Source organism: Calidris pugnax, unplaced genomic scaffold (genome assembly GCF_001431845.1).
Source record: "Calidris pugnax isolate Ruff unplaced genomic scaffold, ASM143184v1 scaffold27, whole genome shotgun sequence".
In the NCBI taxonomy this organism is placed as follows: Eukaryota; Metazoa; Chordata; class Aves; order Charadriiformes; family Scolopacidae; genus Calidris; species Calidris pugnax.
The window spans coordinates 15522805-15550198 of NW_015090893.1; the positions used below are offsets into that span (position 1 = coordinate 15522805).

Genomic DNA, 27394 nt, shown 5'->3' on the forward strand with positions numbered 1-27394 from the left:
CTCTCACCTGCTTGGGATTTTCCCTTGTGTGAAGAGATCTAAGAAACTACTAGAAAGGCTGGAATAGGTTGCTGAGATAAGCGTCTCCCCGTATATGTCAGGTTTTTTTCCAGCAAAGCTCACTTTTTGCATCTTCTGTTTCTGTTGAGCTGAGTGGAGAGGTGATAGAGAAGCATATTTGAGCTCACGGGCACTTAGATCTTCTTCAAAGCCAGTGTTAAATACATCCTGACAAAGAAACTTCTTCACAAGTTCCAAATACACAAGCCCATTCAGATCTTGACATTAACCCTGGGTGTGGTCTTGCTTTTGCATGTTAAGGTGTTAATGAATTCTCTACTACTGGATGTTTAGAAGAAGAACAAAGACAAGGTAGCTATAGGCAGGAAAATCTGCAACCTTGCAAGAGAGAAGCAAAGCGAATGGTGTGGAGATACTATCAAAAAATAAAACTGATGCTGGAAGAAAACACAGAATTTCTGTTTGAATCTGAAGTCCACAAATGTTTCTGGTGCTATACAGCGGTCAGAGTGGGAAAAAAAAAAGAGGGTGTAGAAGATGTTAACCCATGGGAAGCGAAACCTTGGTGTCCTGCACCAACAACGTCCTACGGACAGGAAGGGGAACAAGTTCACAGGCATATCTGCACTTTGCTGTAGCATCTCATGGGAGGGAAACTGTTGGACCAGAGCTTTGCAGAAACGTTTTAACACCCACTGGTACAAACACAGGTTGCAGCAAACGTAAAACATAAAATGAAGGCTCTTGAATACTTTTGGTGCTTACGTAAATTACAGTTTTATTGGTTTAGCAGTTATTATGTCTACCTTTTACATTTCAGGTGGAAAATAAATACAATAAATAACTTTTCTGTTCCCTCTTCTTCTTGAAGAGCTTTGGCTTCTTTAAAGCATTTTTAATTTTTTTCTAAGATCTACGTTGATTGATTGATTGATAGGTTCTCAGGATTTTATTCAAAAATTCCTTCACGTCTCCCTTGGTCTTGTACTGACATTGCTTCCCATGTGCCAGGCTCTGTGAAGGAGGAAAGAGTTTATAAAAAATCAAGGATATAGATGAAACGGTTAAAATACACATTCTTTGGAGCTACGCAGGGATTTCAAAAAGAATTCCTAAAGAACTGTTCCTTGAGCAGTGAGTGTAAGAATGGCTTTTCATGGTGACTAAGAAGGTGACAGCTGGACTGTTATATAGTCACGTATCAGATAGTTATAGTTGAAGCAATTTGAAGTAGGTTTCAAGATGGGCAAGAGAGCAGGTAGAGCAGTTGGAGAAGCTGGGTAAGACAAGGGCAATGGCCCTGCTCAGGGCTGCAGTGTCACTCCAGCAATACCCCCCTTTGCAGGTTTGAAGTAAGCTGAAGGACCTCGAGACCCTACAGCACCAGCATCTTCCCCGTCTCACTGAATTACTCAACAGTTTTGCTGAGTAAGTAAATAAAGGAGGTTTCACTGCCTCAAAAAAGCATCTTGAGGATGCAGAAGTCTTCCCGAGCACCATCACAAGTTTGAAGATGCTGCGGGTCATGGCAGGATTTCATGCTCAAGTATCCTTGAAGAAACTGCAGCTGAGGTAGAATTAATTCTCCAGAAGAGGTGGCTCTGCCACCTGAGCCCAGCCACGCTGCTTCTGCACATCTGCTCTCTGGGTTTAGATCACTACTCTTCAGTGTAGGAACAAGTTTTGAGAAAGGAAAATAGAAAAGTGATTTAAATAAAGCTCCCCTCCCAGAGATCTGTGTTCACAGGTCCTCAGGCTAAAGGGCATGTTGTAGCTATCATATCTGCCTGCATATATATCAATGAGTCTTTACATACTCATTTAAAATGTATAAAATGAGTATTTAAAACAAATTTGAAATTAACCCAACACTTAGCTACAAATATTTAAATGATAAGAAATCCCAAGATAGACCAAGATCTATAGAAACATGAGAAAAGTCTTACTTCACAGAGGTTTCTGTCCCGTTGAACCTGGAAGGTTCTATTAAGCAGTGCAATTGTCTTGTTTGAAGGTGAGTTGGTTTTCAGCATGTGTTCAGTTCCTTCCACAAAGCATGCCAGTTCGTGGCCGGGCTGTTAAACGAAGAAGGCATTTGAAAAAACAGAATACATTTTGTGTCCTAAACATGGCAGCATGTCACAGTTAAATGGAATATATTTTGCATTCTATTGAAAACTGATACAAGAACTTTGGGGGTTTGTAAAACACCAAGTCATCCCTGTCGTCTCTCTCAGAAAGCCTCAAACCGTAGAAGTAACCTCTTTGAAGTATAGTTTCAGCTAATGCTGGGTTTCACCGTATCTGAGGAGGCTTCCAAACATGCGATGGGTTTTGGATATACCTAGAGCTGAGCGTCTGAGGCCGGACATCTCTGGCCCAGGTTCACTCACTATTTGGGCACCGACCACGAAACAAGGTTTTGTGGAGATTCTCAACTCAGGAACCTGTATCTTTTGCTATGTAAGTCAAGGCCACAAAGGTCTTCTGCCTGGGCCTGGTTCTGAATGCACTGATAACGGGAGGACTTCTGCCCTCCCCACTGCTATTTATCAAGCTCGGTTTTGCTGCTACTGGTGTATTGAAATCTTCCTCATAACCGAAAGCAAAAGTTGTATATGGAGCAAAAGTGAACAGACTAAAACTCAAGTTAATATTGAACTTCTTTAACAGCTACAGTAGCTTAAAAAAATAGACTTACCTCAGCAATGGGAAGACACGAACATGACTGAAAATGAAAAGAGCAGAGCATTAAACCCCAGAATCTCTAGCATTCAACACACAAGTTCATTTTTGTTTAGTTTCATGAGATTCTCAAAAGCAATATACTCACGCTGCCAGCTGTCTCCCTACATGGGCAACCTAGAGACCCTTCCTCCTGAAAGAGTAACAAGCGAGAAATCAATATTCCTTATCACCTACTTTACAAGCATGCATTCTTACAGACTGAAGGTGCTAAACAGCCACTTACAAGTAGACGATTTGTATACCAGATAATTTCCCGGACTCTGCAATTCTGTGCTTGCACAGAGAGCAGCAAACAAGAGAGCAGTATGTATGACAGCATGCTGGCTTTCATGTGCAACTCAGTCTGATGGGTAGCAGAAGAATAGGAGGACACTCCTTTTAATTGAGTCTTCACAAAATTCCCATTCTAATATGGAAAAACCCAATTATAAAACTGATACCAGGTGCCCACTATTTTTTCCCACTAGCATGGACAGCATTTTAGAGAAATCAAACGTGGAATTGAGTCACCTACTGCAGTGACTTTTCTTTAGTACTGCGGAAATTCACAAATGCTCCTCAGAAGAGATTAATTTGAACATTATGATATCACACCCCAACAGGAAACAATGGTTAAAAAATCTACGAAAGCATTTTTTTTTCAGATGTGGGTTTTGTCTCCTGTGCTTATGTAAATTACGGTTCCATGAAAGCGAAGAGACAATAATTTTCAGCATTGCCCGAGTTCCTGAGAAAACACCCAGCCAGGCTGCGAGCTGGATTCCACCTGGATTCAGAGCAGGACCTTTCTCAAAGAAAGTTGGCGGCGTTGCAGGGCTCTGTTGAGCAGACAAACAAACAGCTGGAGTTGGGGAGCAGCGCCCAGAGAAGTTGTCACGCTGAATTACGGCTGCCCCATCAGGAGAGCGATCCCGTGGTCCTCAATCCCACCTCTGCCCAGTGGAGATAAGGATCGGACACTCAGAGTGCCAACACAGACCGCAGTGTCATATCCCACCGGTCCCTTTTAAGCAGAAAGGAGTGGATGCAGAACTAGTCCTAGGTTACCAAAATGGTATTAATTCAGAAATTCTCCCAGATGGAGTCTCCAAATCAGGTTGAATGTCTGCTAGAGCTTTCTGTGGCCCCAGAGGCTTCCTTTTTTCAAGTTGCACACCTTGGCAAAGCAAGTGGTAGCCCTTCAGATCTCGTTCAGATCCCCAGTGTTGACTTTTAAGCTTCCCTCCTGTTACGCCTTAAATCCCGTTATGCCTCCAAGGTCTTCTCCAAGAGCTTCAGCCTTCTGCTGGTCAGTCTGGCTGAAGGATGAGCGTGAAACTGGAAACTGTCCTGGAAAGAGAAAACATCAGTTTGCAATCTGTTGGGTTTTTTTTTCTCTGGCATTTGCCTACAGACCATTCATCCAGCTGAGAGGGGATCTGCTGCCTGCCTGGGGGAGCGGAGGAAGTTCTCCCTGCTCCTCCTGCTCCTTCATCCCTCCTCATACCCCTGCATCCCTCCTCCTGTGTCCCTGCCTGCCCACCGAGCGCTGACTCTGGGCAGGGATGGATGCTCCCAGCCTTTTCTTTGAATTCTTTTCTTTGATTTAGCGTGGGAAGCACACATCCCATTTGGCAGCTACAGCTTTCACACAAACCCTGGGGAATACCTAGGAAAAGCCAGAAGCCTTCCCTTGGCAAGCTAAAGCTGGCAGCAGGCTACGTTAGGATCCACAGATGCACAAAAGCATATCGTGAGGAGGGATGGTATTCATGAACCAGGCAGTGGCATCCTTCAAGGCTGGTAGAGAAGAGCTAAAATAATTGATTTGTGATCGAGAGCCTGTAATTCCCTGAAAAGCAGTAAAGAAGCTGCCGGGATGGGTAGGTCTCCCTTGAGGAACCAGCCTTTTGCTCAAGCAGAGCAATGGGCGTGCTGCACTCTGTTTCTTCAGCCAGTAAAGCCCCACGGCAAGAACGAGAACAATTAGTTCAAAGCAGAAATTCCTGAAGGGAATAAATGATGTGCAACATTTGTGGGACGCTCGGTTTCTCATATGGTCGAAAAAAATATGATTTTACATAGTTTTAAAGGAAAGAATTCACAAGCATCTTTGATTTAGCCAAGGTTGTGCAAGGGATGTGCTGGTAACAAGCCGTGGGGACAGAGGGACGAGGGGCTTTTTGTGACAGCCAGGAGTTGCTACTGCTTCTTGGTTTGAAGGAAAATATGTTCATTAGAAATCCCATTTTGCATAGTAGCTGCTACACTCTTTCTTTACAAGGATTTTACAAAATCTGATGGACTTAGCAGGGTCTCTGGGGCCTCTTCACCTTAGGAATGATGTCTCAATGCAGCTGCCATGCTCTGTAAGCGAAAGTGATTGATGGCATAATTAGGACCTTTCCATTCAGGAGACATAATTATGTTTACTGGGCAGCGAGCAGATCAGGGAGCTTCTTCCCAGGCCTGCTGCCCAAAGAGATAAGATCTGTATTTTTGTCACAAGCTGAAAATCAGAGTGGCAGAGCTTCCAGAGCTGCTCCTGGGCTGCTCCCCGAGCCCATGGTTCCTCCTGGCACTCTCTACCTGCCAGCAGTGCCCGCGCTATCTCTTCATCTTTAGATTTCTATTCGATGGCTCAGTGAGAGCCTTGTCATGCTGTTGTTGCTCCAGGGCAGATAGGTCACCAGAAAAGCTGTATTCAATTTACAGTGAATCAGAAATTACCAGAAGTCAAATTGGCAGAGGAAGAACTTTCCATGTATCGGTTAGAGCAGTCGTGGATTGGGCACAGAAGTGAGCGGCACCACTTTTGGCTTCTCTTTGGAGAATTTAGGCTCTATTCCAGCATTTAGAGGCTGATTCAAAGACCGTGGAAATTCGTATTTGCTGCCATCCCGGCAAAAAGACCAGGTTTTTAATCAAAACATTCAACACTTAGTTTTGATATTTTAAAAGTCTTCATTTTGATGACCAGCTGCGGCAAAGTATTTTCAAAAATACTGTTGTCATTTGTGTGTTAAATGCAATCTGCAGTTTATTTTTTGTCCTTGTGTCTAGATATCTGATCTCCCTATGTTCCGCTCCCTTTATCTCTCTTTAAGCAACACAGGCCAAAATGCAGAGAGGAAATAGAGGTTTTTTGACCATAACTCAAAAAAGCTGAAAGAAATTCATAATAAACTCAGTAGCCACGTTGCAGCGGGTGACTGTGTGAGTCCACTTCCCTTTATGTGTAAATAGCTTGGGATATATTCTCTTTTAATGCACCTATTTTGATGAGAGGTTGATTGATCAAAAATACTGCACAAATGCCCAATTTCCAAATAACTCTTCTAGCCTGGCCAGTGTGAACCTCCAGATCTGAGTTCTCGCAAGAGAATTAGCATCCCACTGTAGTGTTTCCAAGAAACTCTGTATAGTTTGGGTTTTTTTAATGTAGAAAAAAGATTCCCTGTAGAAGACCAACACCAAGATAACATACCACCTTGTTTTACATTTGCTGTGTACATCGATCAAGATGTGAGAGCTTGCAAAGACCACAAATGAAAAGATGCTACTGATAGTTTCATTTTCCACCTTTCTTTTAGATAAAGATGACATACGCTAGCGTAGAAATACAGGAAAATAGGGTCATTCTAATTCCTTCACAAAAGGGTAAACCATTGCATAGTAATAGCAAGATTGCCTATGACAGAAAGGTGTAAAATCCAGATGAACTCAGGGAACATTTCATGTGCCAGCTCAAAGAGGGCAGGGGTACCTCCTGGCTCTGCTCTGTCCTAGCAGATGGACCATGGGACATCCCCAGACTCACATTAGCTTCTGTAGATAATGGAGCCCTCATTGTTCTCAGAAGATTTTTAATTAATTTGAAACCATTTAAACCATTTAACCATTAATTAATTTGAAACCATTAGTGGTGCTCAGGAGCTGTGAGATGGGGGAACACGCCTGAGAGGAACCTTCAGAGCTGCAAGTCATCTTAATTTCATATGATTATAGAGTCACCAGAGCTTTCCTGGGTTGTCTAACAGGGGAGCCAAGCTTTCTATGCTGCAACGATATTTAGCAAGAGCTGAGGCATTTAAAAGCAAAAAGACCTGGCACCAACATGCCAGCCACGCTGGGCGTTGTACGTATTGCAAGAGCATCTATCTCACAACCGAGAGCCTCCAGAAGGAAGAAGAGGAAAACAGGAATTGCCCACAAAGGTCACCAGTTCTCTCATATTTTAAGGTTTTCCTGATGCCATGGCTCTCATTTCAGCATCCCCTTTTGTGGGCCTGACTGCTTTCACACCAGAAAACCATGGCAGAGCTGTCAGATCTGAAGTCCACTCACCCTTCCTTGCTTGTCCTACTGCGAGATGCCCCTGGGCGCTGAAGGTCCCTCTCAGCACGGCATGCGGAGGAAGGATGGACACACAGGACAGACAGACAGCACAACCCATCCACCCCGTGGCCGCGTGAGAGCCCTCCACCTGCCGTACCTGCACTGTAGCTCTCTTTCCATGCTGGAAGCATTGACAAACCACCTGCAGACTGCTTGGTGGAAACACGGCAATCACAATTAAATAAGCACGGATATTGGTTCACACCTAGTTGCGTGAGTAAGAACAGGCTGGCCCTCTTCCATAAGACTTGGCAGGATTTTCCATACTGCGAGTAAAGCAGGCTACTTTAATGCTAAAATGTTTGGAAACGTGGGGGAGTAGACTGTGAGCTGGTCCAATCCATGCAGATGAGCTGTGTAAGTCCTGGTGCTCATACTGCAGGTGAGGCCGTGGAGGTGCCACCATGAAGCACCGAGTGCTGGCAGCAGAGCAATCTCAGCCTGTGCCTCCCCTCTTCTTGTTTCTCCAATTCTTTCTCCTTGTGTCCCAAGGTTACCCATTGCTTTCTCCATCACTCAAAAGGGCCTCCTTGTATTTTTCAGAGATTTGGAGATCTACAGTCCAGCAGCCTTGGTCTTTCACATATATTAAGAAAGGATTTCTTGATGTTTTCAGCATTTTATATCTTACAGTAAGACCTCATATGGGACCGAGACCCCCTTAAACAGATATTCTGCTGCACGTAAGGCTCATAGCAGGTTGGTTTTTCCAGCAGTACCTGACTGGAGCTGTCACAGGATCTACGGTTTAGGAAAACTGCTTTGAAAATCAGTGTAACTACTTAAATTTCCCCTCACTGCGTGGCTTAATTCCCTTTGGAGCCCTTCTCTGGCAAGATACTTTACATGCACTGTTGGCAGTCATCAGTCTGCCCATCACTATAGGACCATATATAGGTAGAAGGTGGCTGTACAGAAAGGAAGCTGTTCTGCTGCAGTTTATATTCAATTTAGCTACCCGAACTTCCTCCCTCTTCTCTCCTTGAATATTTCTTCTGACTTTACCTTTTTCTTCATGGGTACAAGACAGGCATTGGCCTCCTTGTCTTACATGAATGCATTTGTCTAGGAGAGAAATCTCCACTATATCAATCTCTGTGACAAAATAAGGTACATCAGATAAGCCAAGGAGATAAAATATATCTCATTGTCTGCAAAGACGTCACTTACTCCTCTGTCTCAGAGTTACAACAGAGAAAGAGAAACCAAGACGGGGACTGTGATCTTGCCCGAGGTGTGCTGCCCATCACTATAGGACCATATATAGGTAGAAGGTGGCTGTACAGAAAGGAAGCTGTTCTGCTGCAGTTTATATTCAATTTAGCTACCCGAACTTCCTCCCTCTTCTCTCCTTGAATATTTCTTCTGACTTTACCTTTTTCTTCATGGGTACAAGACAGGCATTGGCCTCCTTGTCTTACATGAATGCATTTGTCTAGGAGAGAAATCTCCACTATATCAATCTCTGTGACAAAATAAGGTACATCAGATAAGCCAAGGAGATAAAATATATCTCATTGTCTGCAAAGACGTCACTTACTCCTCTGTCTCAGAGTTACAACAGAGAAAGAGAAACCAAGACGGGGACTGTGATCTTGCCCGAGGTGTGGACATGCCAGGCAGGGACTCCCAAGGTGTGAGAAGATCTCACCCTGGTCTGGAGCCATCAGAGGCAGGGCTTCAGCAGGCACTAAAACCGCTGGGGACGAGCTCCTGCATGGGATGTCACCTGCACCCTGCCTGGATGAAGGACTCAAGAGCATTATCGGTGCCCAGCAGCAGCGGGGATGCAGAAACATGGAGGTGAGGTGCCCCCACCCTACACCCAAGGTGTGAGAAAATACTCAGCCTGGTCTGGAGCCATCAGAGGCAGGGCTTCAGCAGGCAATAAAACCACTGGGGACGAGCTCCTGCGTGGGATGTCACCTGCACCCTGCCTGGATGAAGGACTCAAGAGCATTATCGGTGCCCAGCAGCAGCGGGGATGCAGAAACATGGAGGTGAGGTGCCCCTACCCTTGCCCCCTGGCTGGAGGGCAGCCCCAGCCTGCTCCCTCCTCATGGGCATCATGAAGCTTGTCCCAGCACCAAAGACCTTCCTCCAGGTCAGGGCTGTTGTCCAGAAAAGTAGCTTTTCACTGGGAAATTGGTTCCTGTTTTTTTAACTGGGGAAATAAGCTGCTGTTCCTTTTTTTTTTTTTCTTTTTTTTTCCTTCCATAGCACTACATATTGTGCAAACTGGGAAAAACAGCTGCACAGCCAGCATCTCATTAAGTAATAAGGGGTGTTGCAAGAGCTGGAAAACCACCAGCGACATGAAAGTTGGGCAATTACAGACTCAATTTGAGGCATGACAGGTCTGAGTATGCTTTCATATTCCAGGCAAGAAAAACATAGAAGTAGGTATCCCTGGTGCTTCTGGTCTCCCTTCTCATTTTTTACCAATTTCAGGATTTACTCCATTTATCTTAGAAATGTGGGGCTCTATGAGCATCTGTGAACGAGCTGTCAAGTGGATGGCTTCTCCCACTCCAGGGTGGGGTGATGGCAGGTCACTGTGGCCACAGCACTGGCAGAGGAGCAGATCCATACCCCGAATTCCATTGACACAGGGGATTTTTCTTCTGTGTAATTTAGGGGCAAAACCACCAACATATGCAGTCAGTGCCCCACACAAGGGATCTGAATCAGCTGTATGTATGGCTCTTTGCCTGCCTGACAGGGCACTGTTCTGGACTCCCAGATGTATCCAGAATTCCATTGACACGGGATTTTTCTTCTGTGTAATTCAGGGGCAAAACCACCAACATGTGCAGTCAGTGCCCCACACAAGGGATCTGAATCAGCTGTATGTATGGCTCTCTGCCTGCCTGACAGGGCACTGTTCTGGACTCCCAGAGCCTCTAGATCCCTCAGAGATCCTAATTTCTATCAATGGAGAATGGTATTATCTCTAAAAATTCATGAATTTGATACATCATAAGGAGAATCATTCACAAGACACAGACCTGTCAAGTCTCAGCGTGCGTAAATTGTAATTGCCATCCCTCATCTTTGAGACATGGGACTTGACCCCACCACCAGACCTCTTTCCTTAGTGACACAACCCACTCCAGGGTGGGGTGATGGCAGGTCACTGTGGCCACAGCACTGGCAGAGGAGCAGATCCATACCCCGAATTCCATTGACACAGGGGATTTTTCTTCTGTGTAATTTAGGGGCAAAACCACCAACATATGCAGTCAGTGCCCCACACAAGGGATCTGAATCAGCTGTATGTATGGCTCTTTGCCTGCCTGACAGGGCACTGTTCTGGACTCCCAGAGCCTCTAGATCCCTCAGAGATCCTAATTTCTATCAATGGAAATGGTATTATCTCTAAAAATTCATGAATTTGATACATCATAAGGAGAATCATTCACAAGACACAGACCTGTCAAGTCTCAGCGTGCGTAAATTGTAATTGCCATCCCTCATCTTTGAGACATGGGACTTGACCCCACCACCAGACCTCTTTCCTTAGTGACACAATCAGCCACTCTCTACATCAAAAGCAAGACTAGATTATTTATCTGGCTCAGTGTGCAGGGATCTACTGTGATCCATCCCAGTGATGGGTACAACTGTGCCACCAAGTGCTGTCCCTCAAACTCTGCTTGTCCCAGTCCTGCTGTGCTTGACCCAGCGTCAACCCCATCTCCTGTCACCCTCCAAACCCTGGTGCTCCAGCACGGAGTTGCTTTGCCTAGTTCATAGATTGTCTATGGATGCTAACAGATGACACACTGATTAACCAGTGCATCCAGTGCTTGGGAAGCCATTGGGAGGGCAGGAGCACTTCCAAACCCTCGTGTTGCTTTGCCTAGTTCATAGACAGTCTATGGATGCTAACGGATGACACGCTGATTAACCAGTGCATCCAGGGCTTGTCCTCCTTCTGCTGGGCTTGGGAAGCCATTGGGAGGGCAGGAGCACCCCAAAACCACCCACAGGCTGCCCGCTGAGGGGCTGTCCTGTTGGGAAGGGACCATGTGTTGGTCTTGGCAGCCAAGGTGGGCTCAGGATTGAATGGAGCAAGGCAGACAGAGATTGCCTGGCAGCTGGAGCGAGCGGTGCAGGGAGCAGCACAGGGCTGAGGATGCCATCATGTGGCCAAAGCCTTTCATTCACTTCCCACTTGCTTTGCTTATTTTTTATATTAAAAACTTTCTGCCCTCTGCTACCCTTTCAACGCTGGGTAGTCCGCAGCTCTCCCTGACAGCTCCCTCTGGCAGGTGTGTGCTACACAAGAGTTTTTTTCCGAGCAAACACCAGCCATCCTTCTCAAAATTGGTTTAATTGGATGATGAATAGCAGGAAAAAATCACCAGGTGACTCCAACACGGGTCTTGGGGCTTTATGCTTGGGGAGCACCAAAAACGCTGGGCGCTGTGAGGGGAGGATCATTCAGATACACAGCTCATTGCAAACCTCATCAGTTTAATCAATTCATGGTCCATTTTACATAATGCAATCAGGTAGGCAGCACCATTTATTTGCACTGAAAAAACAGTCTCCCCGAGTGCTATCCCTGGAGACATATGATATTATGCATCTAGAGAACAGGTTTTACGTATATGCATTGACAGGTAACATGGAAAGGATGAATCCTTAAATGCAGCCAGCAACAAATTCTTGTGTGAAGGCTCATCAATTTTATCTGTATCGTTTATCAAACACGGTTCCCTGTGTCCTTGGCAAGCTCAAAGGCATTGTGAGCCTCCTCGCCTGCAAGTCCTGAGATGAAGCAACACCCGCTGTTTCTCCCATGTTTTTAAGGCTGGTTTTGGGGGAAACAACACTTCTGCTTTTAATTTGGGCCCCAGCAAAGGGGAGCCCAGGGTTGGGGACCCTATTTCTGAGTCCTGCTCCAGACTCGAGGTTTTAGGCACTTTCTGTAGAGGTCTTCAAGGCTTGTCACCAATTCCTCCATTCATGCAGGGAAGACGACATAGGAGTTTCTCTTTCCTTCTCCTCCGTTTATGGAGGAAAGCAGGACATCTGCTCTAGATTGCTTTCAGAAACCTTTATTGAGGGCATCTGCTAAAACTGCCATTGCTGGGCTTTTCCTCCAGAGGAAGATGCAAGGAACTGTACATTTCCAAGAGGACAGTGTTGTCCCAGACTGGTCCCCCATGCCACACGTCCCTTTGCTTGCGAGGCTGTTACTCCTCAACCTCTCCTGCCAGTGCCACCAGAGTCCTCCTGTCCCAGCAGAGCTGATTCTTCTTGGTTTTTAGCATCTGAAGCTCCATGCTTAGAAAATAAAGCATGGAGACATTTAACAGCAATAATCATGGTGTAAAAGATCTTGGAATAATTGAAAGGCTGAGGTAGACCAAAGAGAGACCTGGGTCTGCCCCAGTCATCTCAGTGGGATTGCAGCAAAGAGCTGGAAGGCTGACGTTGGCCCATGTATTTTAGAGAACAGCATGCGATGAACTCTGTATCCCTTAAAGAGACTTCCTTTGGTGGTGATCTCTCAAGGCTCCAAAGTGAGGTCTGCGGGATTTGGGAGCTGGCAAGTCAGACTGTCACAGCAGGGAAATCAGAAGGTCTGATGAGATCTCTAACAGGTCCCTGGAGGGCTTCACAAGGTGGGTTAGGTAAATTAGTAGGCAGCCATCTGTATTATCTATCATAGTTGGCCCATGTATTTTAGAGAACAGTACGCAATGAACTCTGTATCCCTTAAAGAGACTTCCTTTGGTGGTGATCTCTCAAGGTTCCAAAGTGAGGTCTGCGGGATTTGGGAGCTGGCAAGTCAGACTGTCACAGCAGGGAAATCAGAAGGTCTGATGAGATCTCTAACAGGTCCCTGGAGGGCTTCACAAGGTGGGTTACGTAAATTAGTAGGCAGCCATCTGTATTATCTATCATTTTCTGAAGCAAAAGAGCGTCTTAGTCTCCAAATTTAACATCCTCCCGTTTCCCAATTTAATTTATACCTTGGGTAAATACTGAAGTTGTTAAAGCCCTTCACATTTATCATGATAATGTGTTAAATTGTGGCAAACTGATTTCCCAATTTAATTTATACCTTGGGTAACTACTGAAGTTGTTAAAGCCCTTCGCATTTTTTCATGATAATGTGTTAAATTGTGGCAAACTGGAGAGTTCCGTGATGTAAAATATGAATATCTGTTCACATTGGTGGAGTCATCCATTTCTTGAATCCTGAAAGCAAGCTAGGATTTGGTGGGAATCCAGACCTTCCTACACAAAAAGCACCGGGGCACCCATCACAGCTCCCCCTTTCCTTGTTCACATAAAAGATGAGAATTTATGCACAGTGTTACACAAAAAGATGCTCCCTTGGCTGGTGTGGGTTGGGCTGGTTTTGGGTACATCCCACTGGTGGAGAGTTCCATGATGTAAAATATGAATATCTGTTCACATTGGTGGAGTCATCCATTTCTTGAATCCTGAAAGCAAGCTAGGATTTGGTGGGAATCCAGACCTTCCTACACAAAAAGCACCGGGGCACCCATCACAGCTCCCCCTTTCCTTGTTCACATAAAAGATGAGAATTTATGCGTGGTGGTTTTACACAAAAAGATGCTCCCTCGGCTGGTGTGGGTCGGGCTGGTTTTGGGTACATCCCACTGGTGTGGGAAGTAGGTTTGTTCTCTTGGCTCAATGGGAAAAATATCAGCAGTGAAAAAGCCCAACACCAAAGTGGGAATTAAGGTGCTCTTAGAGTGAAAGATTTGGCAAGAAAGTGGTCTTTGGATTTGATTGAGCTCAACAAAGTCAAAGATTTGACAAGAAAGTGGTCTTTGGATTTGATTGAGCTGGTGCAGTTTTTGGAGTCCTCCAGGGACTTAAGTCCATGGCAGAAGAGAATGGAGATGCCACAGGTGCAGGAACAGGAGTCTTCTGTCAGAGCAGCTCAGCCCTCACCAACACCACACTGCTCATTTGGCTCAGGAAAGTAGGAGACTCTCAGGTCTTCTTGGCAATGCTTTTGAAATAAGAAAGAAGGAGGTTTATAGCGTACTGCAGAAAACAGCCAAGACTGTGAAGAATAATCTTGAGTATTTAACTGCTAAAAAGGTTTCTGTAATCAGGTATTTTTAACGCTGCTCCTTAATGCAAGCCTAGGTTTATGAGGGAAAGAGTAAAATGGTGAGTTGATAGTCAAGACACTTTGAAAGGGCTTAATTTCAGGTCTGTGTGGATAGAGCAAAGGCGGAAAGGATTTTGTGCAGGGACTTCAGCGAGAATGACATTTCAAAGCTTACAAAATGTTAGAGAACATTCTCCTTTCAGATTTTCTTTTCTGATTCACACTCATCAAAACAATCACAACAATCAGAATGGATTGTAATGAAGTTCCAGGAGATCTGGAATGAAATAAAAATCCATGGGCACATCTATTGTCTGCTCCAGATCCCACAGACCCAAATTTGAAAAGTGCTTGACTAATCAGATGTAGGTACACGTGTAAGTTATCTGACTTTCAGAGGATCTGTACAATTGCAACTCCATTTGTTTCGAAGATTAATTCCATAATTTTAATAAAGCTAGAGGGTCTTTATGCGCTGACCTGGAAGTTAAGGATTGGTCTCAGTTTGGCCTCTTTTCATTGCTTTGAGGGAAAGTTCATAGCCAAGAAACATGGCTGAACTCATTGGGAATCCTCGCACTGTATTGACCGTGATGCCCCTAAAAAAGACCTGTTGGGGATGGAGAGAGGTTAGACCATAGGAATATACTGGCTATTTTAAGAAGAAGAAGAAAACATTGAGCAAAATCATGGTGGGATTCAGAAGAACCAACTCTTGCTTTGCTCAGGAGATACTCTCTCCATGCCAGTCTTTGCTGAATTCTGTGCTGGAGAACAGAACCACAATGGCAAAAGTCACTTGTTTGGCACCATAGAGCTCCAGGCTCCCTATGGATCCCCTCTGTATCTGCCAGCAAGAGCTACAAGAGGTTGAGGGTAAAAAATGGCCTCATGCCCCTAGTGTAGAACAGAAAGCAAGAAACCTAGAACGTCTTCCAGTGTTGTCCTACCTAGCTACAGTCCCTCCTCCTCTCTGCATATGGGATCATGCAAACATCCAGGGTACAAGAAGAAAGCTGTTGCTTTCGTGCAGCAAATGCTTGGACTCCCAGGCCTGGGTCTATGAGTCCAGAAGACGTTTGGGAAGTGGAGAGGGATTGGTGTGGCTGAGCCAGCCCAGCCAACGCTCACACTGTGCCACAGGGACCGTTCTGCAGCTTTCACCTTTCAGCACAGAAACAAATTCTCAATCAGCAGAAATCTAGACTTGCTCTATACCTTGCTGAGATCTAGCTCTTGCCACCAGCTTTGGGAAAAGTATTTGATAGAAGCTGATATTTTCATATGTGGATTGCTAAGGTCAAGCTTTAGTGCTCATACGTATCCCAGTGTTTTCTTCACTATGATAATAAATATTAATATATACAGCCAGACTTCCACATTCTGCTCAATATGTATTCTTTGGAAAAATGCTGGCACTTCCAAGACCCTGCATTTTTTAAGTGCTTGACAGAAAAGTGCTTTCTAGAAAGTGGAGAAGGGGCCCTTGTTGCTCCTGGTGTTGGCTTGTTTCCCTTCGAAAAACACCCTCATAACAAACACCGTGGCCTGGAATGTGCACAAGTCACTCACTCTGGGGTAACCCTGCTTACAAAGTGATGGGGTATCTCTGCTGGCCTGTTTCTCCCAAAATCACTCCGTTAACCACCCAGGCTAATCACTGTGGTCACTAATCTAAACACCAGAAGTTCAGAATAGACATCAAAAGTAACATCAGCAAAGCAAGCCCCCTTCCAGGCTCTACAAAGGCAAAATTCCCACACATAAGAAAGCCCACAAGATCTCAGCTCCAAGACCAGAAACCCAGAGATTTAAGTATCTACCCAGCATTTCCCCTGAAATACTAAGCTGACTTGTACCAGACAGAACCAAAACATCTTCACATTGTTTAGGACAGAACTTGCAATGTGAAATTGCAATATTAGGATATGTAGGATATCCCTAGATTTATTGGGCTCTTTTCTTTTGTTAAGAAAGACAGAATTTTCTGGGAGGAAATTCAAATTTTTGCAGTATCCATATAGTAACATGAGAACGCCAAATTAAATAATAATGAAGATTCATGAAGAGAATCCCAGAGGCACACATTTTTCTCATCAGAATGAAAACACCTGACTATGGAGAAAGAAGGCACACAGAAAAATGTATTTACGTTTTCCTGTGTGCCAGGCAATTATTTTCAGCCCCGTGAATGCTTTCCCCTTGTCCCAGAATGAAAACACCCAGACCTGGGTTTGCCATTTATCACCTCTTTGTTTCCTAACGTATAAAACAATTTTCCTTATGAAAGTAGGATCTACCAGTCTTATCATCAACTATTACTCAATCCTGTTGCTGGCTTTGGTCCAGGCGCCAGGCACGAGAGTGGAAAAACTGCAAGCAGCTCAGACATCAAACAAAAAAAAATAATTAAAGTGCCTGAACTAGTTGTTAATATTCAGGCAGGATCAGGAGGGTGGGGGGTGAGAGGAAGACAGAGAAAGAAGGGAAAACACATGGAAATTCCCTTTTTAGCCATCCTGTGTGCTACCTGTGCAGAGCCTGGAGCATCCTGACCCTCCTCCGACCACCTTTAACATCTCTGCCAATCTCTCCCAATGCCTGTGCTTCATATGTGACTTCATATGTCACTTCAATGTGACTTTCTTCACTCAACAGCACATAATGAACCGAACTGCAGGCTCCCACAACAGCTGCCCTAACACAGTGCTACCTTGGCAAGTATTTAAATCACACCGCCTTGTGATTTTGCAGGTTATTTTTCTTTTTTTGTAACTTTTCCCTCAGGATGTGAAAATTAACACTTTGGAGCTAAAAAGCCCACTTGATGTTTTGATGACGACTGAAATGTGACTTTTCCCTCAGGATGCGAAAATTAACACTTTGGAGCTAAAAAGCCCACTTGATGTTTTGATGACGACTGAAATACAGTTTTATATCAATATCAGAAGATGTGGCTTCCCGTAACCTTGAGTTATCAGTGCAATAAAGCTGCAAACCCTGGTTCTCCACCATTCACTTTCAGCTTGCCTGTGCTTCATATGTGACTTCATATGTCACTTCAATGTGACTTTCTTCACTCAACAGCACATAATGAACCGAACTGCAGGCTCCCACAACAGCTGCCCTAACACAGTGCTACCTTGGCAAGTATTTCAATCACACCGCCTTGTGATTTTGCAGGTTATTTTTCTTTTTTTGTAACTTTTCCCTCAGGATGTGAAAATTAACACTTTGGAGCTAAAAAGCCCACTTGATGTTTTGATGACGACTGAAATACAGTTTTATATCAATATCAGAAGATGTGGCTTCCCGTAACCTTGAGTTATCAGTGCAATAAAGCTGCAAACCCTGGTTCTCCACCATTCACTTTCAGCTGAGGCAAAGTTTGCGGTTGAAACAAATAACTTTTATTACTCTAATAGACAAAGTCAAAAAAAGGAGATAAGTATTTTTTTTGGCACACGGCCCTTCTTCAGGTTTGCAGCCAAAGCAATTCGAATTGAAGAGCATTTTCAATCAGCTGTTTCTTGGTGGAAAGCGAGGGTGAGCAGTTCCACCAAAATGTGGCCCAATGTATGATTTTTGGTGTCAACAGGAAACATCTGATCTCTGCATTTTGTCAAAGCAATCACTGAGGCAAGATTTTCTACCTCTAATTTATGACAAATCACATCCACAATTAAATGCACTTACATGAAGTGTTATTTTAAGTTAATTAAAGCAGCAGACCGTGAACCCCAGTCATTGATTTTTTCAGTTCTGTGAGACACATTATTACTCTCACTATTATGATTAAGAAAGAATCCACACTATAATTACCTAATGTCATTATTATAATTTAGCAGTAACTGGCTTTAGCTGTCTTTCAACCCTGCAAATAGTTTTGTTATAGCCATTGTATTTCCTAAATTGAAAATTAAATACCTAATACCCAGATTTTACTTCAAATATCACTTACTTTTAGGCCCTCGTTCTGGTAGCTCTGCAAGATACAGTCAAGGGTCCCTTTGTACTTGTTTAAATAAACTCCATCTGCCTGAAGTCGACTTTTCACAACATCCATTGGAGTAGCAGTCCCCCAGGAAATGGCTCCTAGAAAAATGCAGAAGTATTTGAACAATTTCTTCTCTGTATTTCCTGGGTTGCAGGTCAGTGAACTCAGAAATTCATCTCTCATCTACCACCTCGTATCCATGGGCTTTTCATTCCACGGCAGTCACCCTGCTCAGGCACAGAAGCAGTAAGTAGTTCAGGGAGCAAAGTTCCCTGTTTCTGGAAGAAGCAGTGAGATTTTGTGCGTTAATGCTGGTAATCAAATGCAGACAGCCCAGGAGGTGCTCCCCCAGGTGCAAATACATCTTCTGCCGTGCTTCTGGTGGAGCATGGACATGCTGTGGGAAGAGCCTGAGCTTCAGGGAGCTGCTGCTTGAGGGCAATTTAAAAAAAAAACAACAACAAACCAACCTGGAGTCTCAGGTAATACTGTTGAAAAGCAAAGTTTGAGCTGAGAATGCAAACAAGAGACTAGTCCATCTCATGCAACCAGGATTAAGCCCCACACAGCTGAGAGACATCATCACTCCTATAAAGGAGCCGTTTATTTACCTTGATTAGCCTGCAGCTGAGTGGGATGTTTTGCCTCTCTGGAAAGGTCAGCATATGACCGTAATTCGTGGCCCAGTTGGACACAGGAGAGCTTGTTTGGACCTACGTGAGTGTTGGGGCATACTGGAGAAGCTGTTCAGATGGGCCAGGGCTCTGTTTATTTGCAGGAGAAATGGAGAGAGGGTGTTTTGTAATCGTTACCTGAGCTAAGGATTGATCTGCATTTAGGGGGGCTGCAGTTGAGAAATGGCCAAGAAACGGGGAGTGGGTGTAGGGGTGACCTAACACCTCTAGGTGTGGTGGGGAAATGCACATGCTGGTCTTACTGGCAGGGGTACGCAGGAAAAAAAAGGAGGAGAAGATCAGTAAGAGTCAACCCTGGTTGTGGGTAGGGTGCACACCCTCCTGGGGGGCAGCCAACAGGTTGAAGTCCTCTTCTGGAAGCATCTTGGCTGCCGTATGTCACTGGCAACGCGATACACACGGGCTGCCCTGGGACATCCAGGGAGATGAAGGCGCTGGCTGGTTTCCATCTCATCGACATTGAGCCTGATGAAGATCTGATAACGTGCCTTCAATAAAAGTTTGTCAAGTCATAAAAGCGCAGCTGTGGTGCCAGGGGACCTGGCCCCAGGGGAGGAAGGTCGTTCAACTCCATGTCTTCTCCTGGTGATCAGTAGGATGTGGTGGCCCCTGAGCCAGCCCTCGGGCACCTTCCCATCCTCGTTCTGCCAGTGTTGTGGGGGAAAAACGGTGCTTACCTGCTATACCCCCTGCCAGCCAGATGGAGGAAGGACTAGGAGAAATGCATCCCTCAGGAGTAATCCAGCCACAGAAAAACGTGTAAGGGATGAAATAGAGGCAGTACCCAGGAACATCCCTCAGAAGCATTGCTCCCACGCCTCGGTATATTCCTGCTATCCCCTCTTTCTGTAGGACTGTCCTAAAGCAGTGAATTGGCCCTCGGTACAAAGGAAATTCAGGAACTGTGGGCTTCAGTTTAACGTTTCCTGAAAAAAAAAAAAATAAATACAACTGTCGTAATAGCTATATTGCTACCAGACTTCTCTCAAAAGTCCACCACTATCCAACAGAAATCACTGCCATCCATCTTCTTTTGCTGGGATCAAGATGTAGTAGGTGGGGAAAAAAGGTTTTTGGAAACAAGAATTAGGCCCATTTTTAAAAAAACATTTAGGTACTTCAGGACAGATTTTTTTTAGATATATTGCATGCCTCCCAATATGTGTCGAGTGAGATTTCCAAATGAATTTAAGGCCATGTGCCCAAATTTCATGGATTTTAACCACATCTGGTGCCAAACTGTATCTTTGAAAGCCTTGACATCTTCAGAGTCTGGCCCTTCTGATGTAGAGGACTGAGCTGCTTTTGGAAAGGGCATTAGGTTGCTAAGTTGGATGGAGGCTTTTAAAAGTGGACATAATTGTATTTTATCAAAGCAATATAAAAATGTCACTATTCCGCAGTTAAAGACCACAGCTGTAATCATGAGAAAGGTAGAGTTTGTGAAACTGCTGAAATCCAAGCTGTTGAGCTCTGAAGCTGCATACAGTTAAACACCACAGCTGTAATCATGAGAAAGGTGAAGTTTGTGAAATTGCTGAAATCCAAGCTGTTGAGCTCTGAAGCTGCATCATCTCTTCCTTTGGCTGTGCATGGGCTCCAGTAGGGTTTCATAGAACCACAGAATGGTTACAGTTGGAAGGGACCTTAAAGATCACCTCATTCCAACCCCCCTGCCCTGGACAGGGACACCTCCCACCAGCCCAGGTTGCTCCAAGCCCCCTCCAACCTGGCCTTGAACCCCTCCAGGGATGGGGCAGCCACAGCTTCTCTGGGCAACCTGTTCCACTTGAGCAGAAGCAGCTCCTTTTCCCTGCAGCTTCTGAAGAGGTTACAGCTTCCCACTGCCATCCTGCTGGTGTCCTCTCCTGACCCGTCTTGACTGCACCTGGGTACCTGGAACCCTGCTCTGAGTAATCCAGCAGTTTTCAAATATACATGTGAAATTTAGGGGTTTATGGGCAAATATCTGTGGGATTGAGAGTGTGCAGCAGTAGGTGGGGAGCTGGCTTTACTGCCGGCAGCCGTGGTGCTGCTGGCCCAGGGGATCTCCAGGGGATCTGACAGCCCAGGGACTCTGTTCCTGCCCCATGGCCGGGTGAGGAAGGTGGCTGCTGTGGCTCCTGGTCCTGAGCAGACCTCCCCCTGTGTTTATTATAGACCCCAATCAGTTGGAAATCCCAGCAGAGATCTCATCAATGCCACTGATTAAAAAAAACCCTCGAGCTGCACAGGATGAGGTCCACCCTGAAGCTGAAGGAAGCACCTTCAGCTCAATCATGGTGGCACAAGGCAGCAGAGAGCTGGGCCTGGAAGCAAAGTTGTCCTCAAGCTCTCGGTAAAACACCCAGAACCGACAGGGAAAGCAAAAAAAACCTCTTGCTTCCTACCTTCAATGTATGGCTGCGTTTGCATCTGCAGCCTGATCTTCACCAGGTCCACGGGAGTGCCGATGCCCACGGAGATGAACCCTGCCACCATGCTGGCCAGAGTCACGTCGGCCAACGTGGGCTCACAGGCCGGGTCTCCGTGGCGGAGCTGGCTGAGGAGCCGCTGCGTGTTGCTGAAGACACCAAACACCACGGAGCTGTAGACAGCAATGCTGGCCAGAGGGAAGGACATGCCTTTGAAGAAGCCGGCCACCTACCCAAGGCAGGGAGAAGGTGTTAAGAGAGTCAACAGGACTGAGCAGCGTCAACCCCAACTCGTCTACTGGGCCAGAAATGTAAATCGAAGTAGAAGGTGTCTCCTGGAGCCAACCGTTTGCACGTGGTAATTAATTCATACTGCTAAAGACTTGTAACGATTGTGCAGAAGAGGGGACATGATGAAAGCACAGGAACACCCATAAAAGTCCCTTTTATGGCCAGCTTCTGGCCTGGCATCACCAAAGTCAGCAGAATACCTCCAGTAGAGGTATTTTTTGCCAGCAGGTGTGGGCAAACCAGCCCCTGTGGATGTAACATTGACCCATGTGGGGACATGGGCAGTGTCATTATCCTTCCCTGCCAGGGATCTGCCTTCTCCTTCTAGGAGTAACCAAGAGAGTGACCTTAGAGTTAAGCAAGAGAAGGCTGTGGGGATTTGCAGGCTCAATTGCACCAGCTTTATTCATCTTCACGTAACTCCTGGTGTCACCAGTGATTTTGTATAAACACTTTATGTATTTACCTATTTATCTATTTGCATTTGTAGAATTACATTTTAAGTACGATAAAGTACTTACAGACTCATTTCTGTACACGGTGAGAACACAGTTGAGTGTGTTTCCGTACCCTTGTCCAGCTTGCAACCGAGTCTGCAAAAGACATTCAGAAAATGCAATTAAAATCTAATGCTTCCAGCCCAGTGAAAGCTCACGCTACATAAACAATGTGTACTTTGCTTTGAGAACGAATCCTTCCTTAGTTCTAAAGAAAACAGAGCAATAAAAGAAGATATACGTGCATCCACTCCCCCTTGAACTTTGCCAGAAGCAGGGCTAAACGTGATCTCAGAGGTCTGCAGCTCTCTGCAACATCTGGAATCGATGATTGTCAAATTTCTCTCGAGTCCAGACCAGCTACCCTGGCCCTGCCGACTGCTGGTGTGCAGTCCTGTCACTGGCAAGGTCCTGATTTACGTGGAAATTGGAGAGTGATGTGGTCTCCTCCATCTGGGGACTCTCAATGAGCTCCCCTGGGAGGCTTCCAGGGCCTTTCCCATCTTAGGCTGATTTTAAAACATGGAAATACTGACTGGAGCCAAAATAATTCCGAAATTCTCCGTGCTTCACTCGAAAATACATTTTTACATCATGTCCAACAAAGACATTTTGTTTCTGGAAAGCAGTGGTTATTCGCCTTCCAAAAAGTGCCTACAACAGCTGTAAGACATGGCGTGTAAATCAGGACAAAGTCTGTATGATTCAACATGCTTTTCCCCTTCTCACAGATACACATTTATCTGTGTGTATATATACACGTGCAAACATATAGTTAGATCGTCTTTCATTCAAGCTGCTGACAAGTTTGCAATAAAAAAATCCTAATACGTGATGCATTTCTTGGGCTTAGAGGTGTGTGAGGAAATGGAAACCCTGTTTGGTTCGCAGGATCTGGAGCTTCAGCAACTAATCTTGGTTGAGGCCAGAGCTCATTTTTTTATAGGAGGACACTCACGTGCTCTCTCGGGGCTGTGTTTAGGGGATGGGGACAGCATTTCAGGTCATATCCAACAGCATTGCTGCTAGCAGAAATGACAAAATGAAGCCTGGAGGCACAAGGCTGACCTGTGCTGGAGGGACACTGCCCGGTCCCCTCCAACCCCTCAGTCCCAACTTACACCAGGGTGAAGGAGGAACTTTATTTGGGAATTTAAAGCCCAAAGGAGTGAGTGTTCTCCAGAGTTCATGCCTGGGGACGGTTTTTGGACAGCAAACAGCAGGTTGAATGACACAATCCCTTGGCTCTGAGCCCTGCAAGAGCCTCCCCCACCTTGGGGTGCCAAAGGGGGGGACCCTGGCTGGGGAGAGAGAAGGACCAAAACCTGGGCTCACTCCTCACCTCAGGGCTTCTCCATCCAGCCGTCTGTCCACACCGAGCACCTCTCCACACCTGGCCAGAGGCCATGGGGAGGGTGGCAGTGAAAGTAAACTATTTACTGAGCCCTTCTAAACAAGCTGGTGCATGAAGATGCCAGCTATGGCTCATGCAGGGCACGTTGTGCAACGTTGGGGGCCGTGGGGGCAGAGCTGTGCGTGCCGTGACTCACGCCAGGGGCGGTGGGGACACCAGCTGCACCCCAGGACAGGGTGACCCCCGTGCACAGCCCTGCCTTTCCCTCCCAGCTCCATCTGCACTCTCCCTCAGACATTTCCATTTTACCTCCCTGGGCTTGTTTTTTTTTCTTTTACACAGTAACCAGGTATCCAGAAGTTTAAGTTAATAAATTTTTCGAGTAACTGGGTGTCCTCACAAGCTGTGAACGCCCCGCGCTGAAACCCCTGCTGCCATCTCTGTCAAAGTCAGCTGATGGCAGGACAGATGTTCCTGGGGAAACTTTTCCTGTTAGGTTTTAATTAGACAAGAGCCCTTGGGCGACACCCAGAAACTGAAGAAAGTTCTGGGGAAATGAACGCGATGTGGAAGATTAAACGTGAGTAAATGTAAAACTATTTAGAGTGGAAAAACAGCTGCTTGGGTTTGAGGGAAGCTGCGACGCTGGGAAGGGGCCAGCAGAAGAAGACCTGCTTGATGGGAACCATGGTGCAGATACCACAGACCCCATCCAGCCTTTCTTCCAGTCTTGACCTCTCCTCCAGGTGGGGAAGGACCCCCCCCATCTCCTGGAGGCAGCGAATGCCATTGAGCTGCCCCTTTTCTAGCTTAGTGCTGTGTAAAAACTCTCCTTTCCACTTCCACTAAATTTGGAAAGATAACAAGGCTGCCTACTTGGTATTCCCAAAGCCAAGGGCAGCAGAGGGGTCAGCCTTTCCACTTCCACTAAATTTGGAAAGATAACAAGGCTGCCTTCTGGGTATTCCCAGGCCGTGTCCAAAGCCAAGGGCAGCAGAGGGGTCAGCCTGAGAGATGTCTTTATAAACACTGAAGGATGGGCTCACTCTTTCTTGGCAGCCAAAAACTTGATGCTTCCCAGGAGAATCCTCTCCAAATTGTTGCCAAAATCTCCCCAAATCTGGCAGTGAGGCCCTGATGGCCAGCTCAAGATGGGGATTGCCTTGGCAACCCCGGGCAGAGCCAGCTTGTGCTGCTCATGCCCTGGCAGACCATCTCCTCATCCCAGGAGAGACGGTTGCCTGGAAGGGGATGGCTGCTTGGAAGGAGAAGGGATGTGGCATGGGGCAGCCCTGGCCCCTGCCTCCTCCCCATCACCCTCCAAGGGTCTCTAAGATGCAAAGGGTGACTCTGGGGTTTGTCTCATCTGACAGTCCCACCTGGTGCCAGCCACGAGGCTTGAACCTGATGAGAGCACATGGGCAGAGCAGTTGAAGCAATGAAAGCTGGGCTCAGATGCCCATCACACTGTGCAAAAGGAGAAAGGAAAAAGAAGAGGATCTTCCTCTACATCTCTGCATCAGTGGGGATGGTCAACTGACAGCTTGCGTCAGGCCGTGGCGGTGTGTGCACGGGCTTGTCTGCATCATGCTGGCAAATATCTTTTTACATCTCTAAATCCTTCCCTCTGTGGAATTACGTCTATGGAGAATTATGTAAATATTGCATCTCATAGCCCTGGGCTAACAGCTCCAGCACTCTGCCCTCCCAGCGTTGCCAACACTAGGAAAACATGTAAAAATGTGCCTGCAGCAAAACAAATACAGTTCCTGTGTTGCCCTTTTGAATACTTCTCTGTGGCGAAGTTCAACAGAACATGGGCAGAGCTGTTGGGTAAACCACCCCATTAAGTAAGGCCAGGTTTAATTTTCAGCGTTAATCCTCACCGGAGGAACTCGCACGTATCAGCCACTTCTTTTAGTTTCTCATTCACAACGAGCATCGGAGAAGAACAAAGGCTAAAGTCTACTAGAACATTTCTAGCCAGGCTAAATTCCCCCGTGGGGTAGTGAGGAAAGTGAAGGTCTTTTGAAGCGTCATCTCGAGAGAAGCCACCTCCCCGTCGGTGGGGTTTTGGGTGGTGACGTGAGAACAAAACATGGTTCAAAGTGTTTTACCTTGATGGTGTCCAGGGGGTGGCCCACAACCACGCTGGCAGCTCCTGGGGATGAAAGCAAAGTATTACACAAAGCATTGAAGAAGCTTTTGTGATGGGACAGGAAGCGATGGGTTTATAGGGGAGGAGGAGAGATTTCCATAGGAACAGCCATACTGGGCCAGAGCAATGCCCAGTCTCTAACAACAGGAAAAGCTGGGCAGAAACACTTAGGCATCTTCTCCCAGATACTCTCCTGGACTCCATCAACTTTATATCTCAAAGGCATCCAAGCTTGATGAGGAAGTGGTGGATTTATATTTCCTGTCCATGAACAACCTCCTTCACACTCTTGTAAGTTCATGCAAATATTTAGCCTCCAACGGTGAGATTCAGGTCAGATAATGAGGAAATGCTTTCTCCTGGCTTGGATAACAACGCGCTGGAGCCAACTGCTGATGGGGACTGTGAACCCCCATCCGTTGCTCTTTTAAGAGCAGTTTACAGAGGTACCCGTCAGGGATGAGTCAGATAAAGAGGACCTTGCTCTTTATTGATCTTTACAATCCCATCCAGCCTCACTCCCCACGGCTGTCTGGAGAAACTGGCCCATTCCCAAAGGGTGTCCTGCCCACCTTCCCATGCCATTCGTTGCCAGGAGCCCCCACGGCAGGACAGAGCACGGCTTGGTTTCCCCCTTCTCTGAGAGGATGGAGCAACCCCTGTGCCGTGGCCAGAATGTGGTTTTGTGCTCTTGTAGCAAACCACGCTGGCAGTTTTCGGGGTGTTTGGGGAGATGACAGGTAGTTTGTGCTGCTTCCACATCTGCAAGTCTCCATGCAAACCAGTGTCCCCAAACGCTTTAGAGACTACATGAAATTTCTCACTTGTGGATCAGGACTGAAAAGAGCATCACATCCTTGGTCAGCACATGATGACTTTACTCAAAAACATTATAAAATGACCCTTCTCCTCCTGGACCTTAAACCTGAGACCACCTGTGGGTCTAGCTCTAGGCATGAAAACTGGGTGCTGCCACCCACACTGGTGGCTCTTCACCCCCCACGTGTCCTGTCCAGCACAGGGGGAGCGGGGCAGATGGCCTCCTGCAGCCTCCGCGGGCTGCAAAGATCCAAAAATCCCTTTTTTGAAGATCCAAAGATCCCAAAATCCCTTTTTTGAAGATCCAAAGATCCCTAACTTTTTGGCAGAGGTTCTGGGCTTTGGTTTAGAGTCAGCCAACCCGTTGACTTCACCTGGCTGGTCCGGACCTATGAACCATCCTACATCCATAGCCCCAACCCGGGACCCCGGGCAGAGCTGTGGTGTGGGGTGGGCAGTGCAGTGACACCCCCCTTGCCCCCTTATCGGCTGTTAGACCCGGGGAGGGGCGGGGGGGGGAACTTTCTCCTTTCCTTTCTGCTCTCTGTGCTCCCGGTGTTTGCAATCAGCGTTTTTTCAGGGGCCGGATCGATACCCCTCTCTCTGCCAGAACGTCAGCCCCGCCGGGGTCACCGCCCCCCCGGGGGTGTGTGGGGCTGGGGGACCCCCGGTTGGCTACTGCGAGCCCTGGGTTGGCTACTGCGAGCCCCGGCTGCTCGCCTCCGAGCCCAGCTTGGAGGGGAAGGGAGTGGAGAGCCGGTGGGGGTTCGGGGGGGTTGGGGGGTGGCTCCGGCAGCCCCCCCTCCGCCCCCTTTCCCTGGGCGCGCAGCAGCATCACCCCTACCGAGGCTTAAATTTGGGGTATCCCTCCCGTGGGATTAAACCCAAGCCAAAACCGACGGCGCCGGTGGGTGG

General features: G+C 46.5%; 1 protein-coding gene across 2 annotated transcripts; it reads right to left on the bottom strand.

Annotated features, from left to right (window-relative positions):
- Positions 1-799: 799 nt before the first annotated feature.
- Positions 800-26950, bottom strand: SLC25A48 (solute carrier family 25 member 48). Of its 2 annotated transcripts, XM_014948228.1 has the most exons (9): positions 25620-26950; positions 22173-22244; positions 21337-21589; positions 19624-19872; positions 18216-18349; positions 2855-2899; positions 2723-2749; positions 1968-2096; positions 800-1035 (listed from the first exon to the last, which is right to left on the bottom strand). In XM_014948228.1, the coding sequence occupies exons 3-9, from the start codon at positions 21566-21568 to the stop codon at positions 928-930; spliced, it is 924 nt and encodes a 307-aa protein (XP_014803714.1). In that variant the 5' UTR covers positions 21569-21589; positions 22173-22244; positions 25620-26950; the 3' UTR covers positions 800-927. The 2 variants fall into 2 exon arrangements, with proteins under 2 accessions (XP_014803714.1, XP_014803715.1); XM_014948229.1 differs by lacking the exons at positions 800-1035; positions 1968-2096; positions 2723-2749; positions 2855-2899 and adding exons at positions 14013-14149; positions 14735-14864 and having other exon boundaries at positions 25620-26515.
- Positions 26951-27394: the final 444 nt, after the last annotated feature.

Excerpts from the sequence above, each read along its gene's own strand:
- SLC25A48 (XM_014948228.1), bottom strand. The coding sequence starts at position 21,568 with ATGTCCTTCCCTCTGGCCAGCATTGCTGTCTACAGCTCCGTGGTGTTT. Across the intron at positions 2,900-18,215 it reads ACCAGAACGAGGGCCTAAAA|GAGGAAGGGTCTCTAGGTTG; the intron begins GTAAGTGATATT and ends TTACTCTTTCAG. Across the intron at positions 2,097-2,722 it reads CGTGTCTTCCCATTGCTGAG|CCCGGCCACGAACTGGCATG; the intron begins GTAAGTCTATTT and ends TTCGTTTAACAG.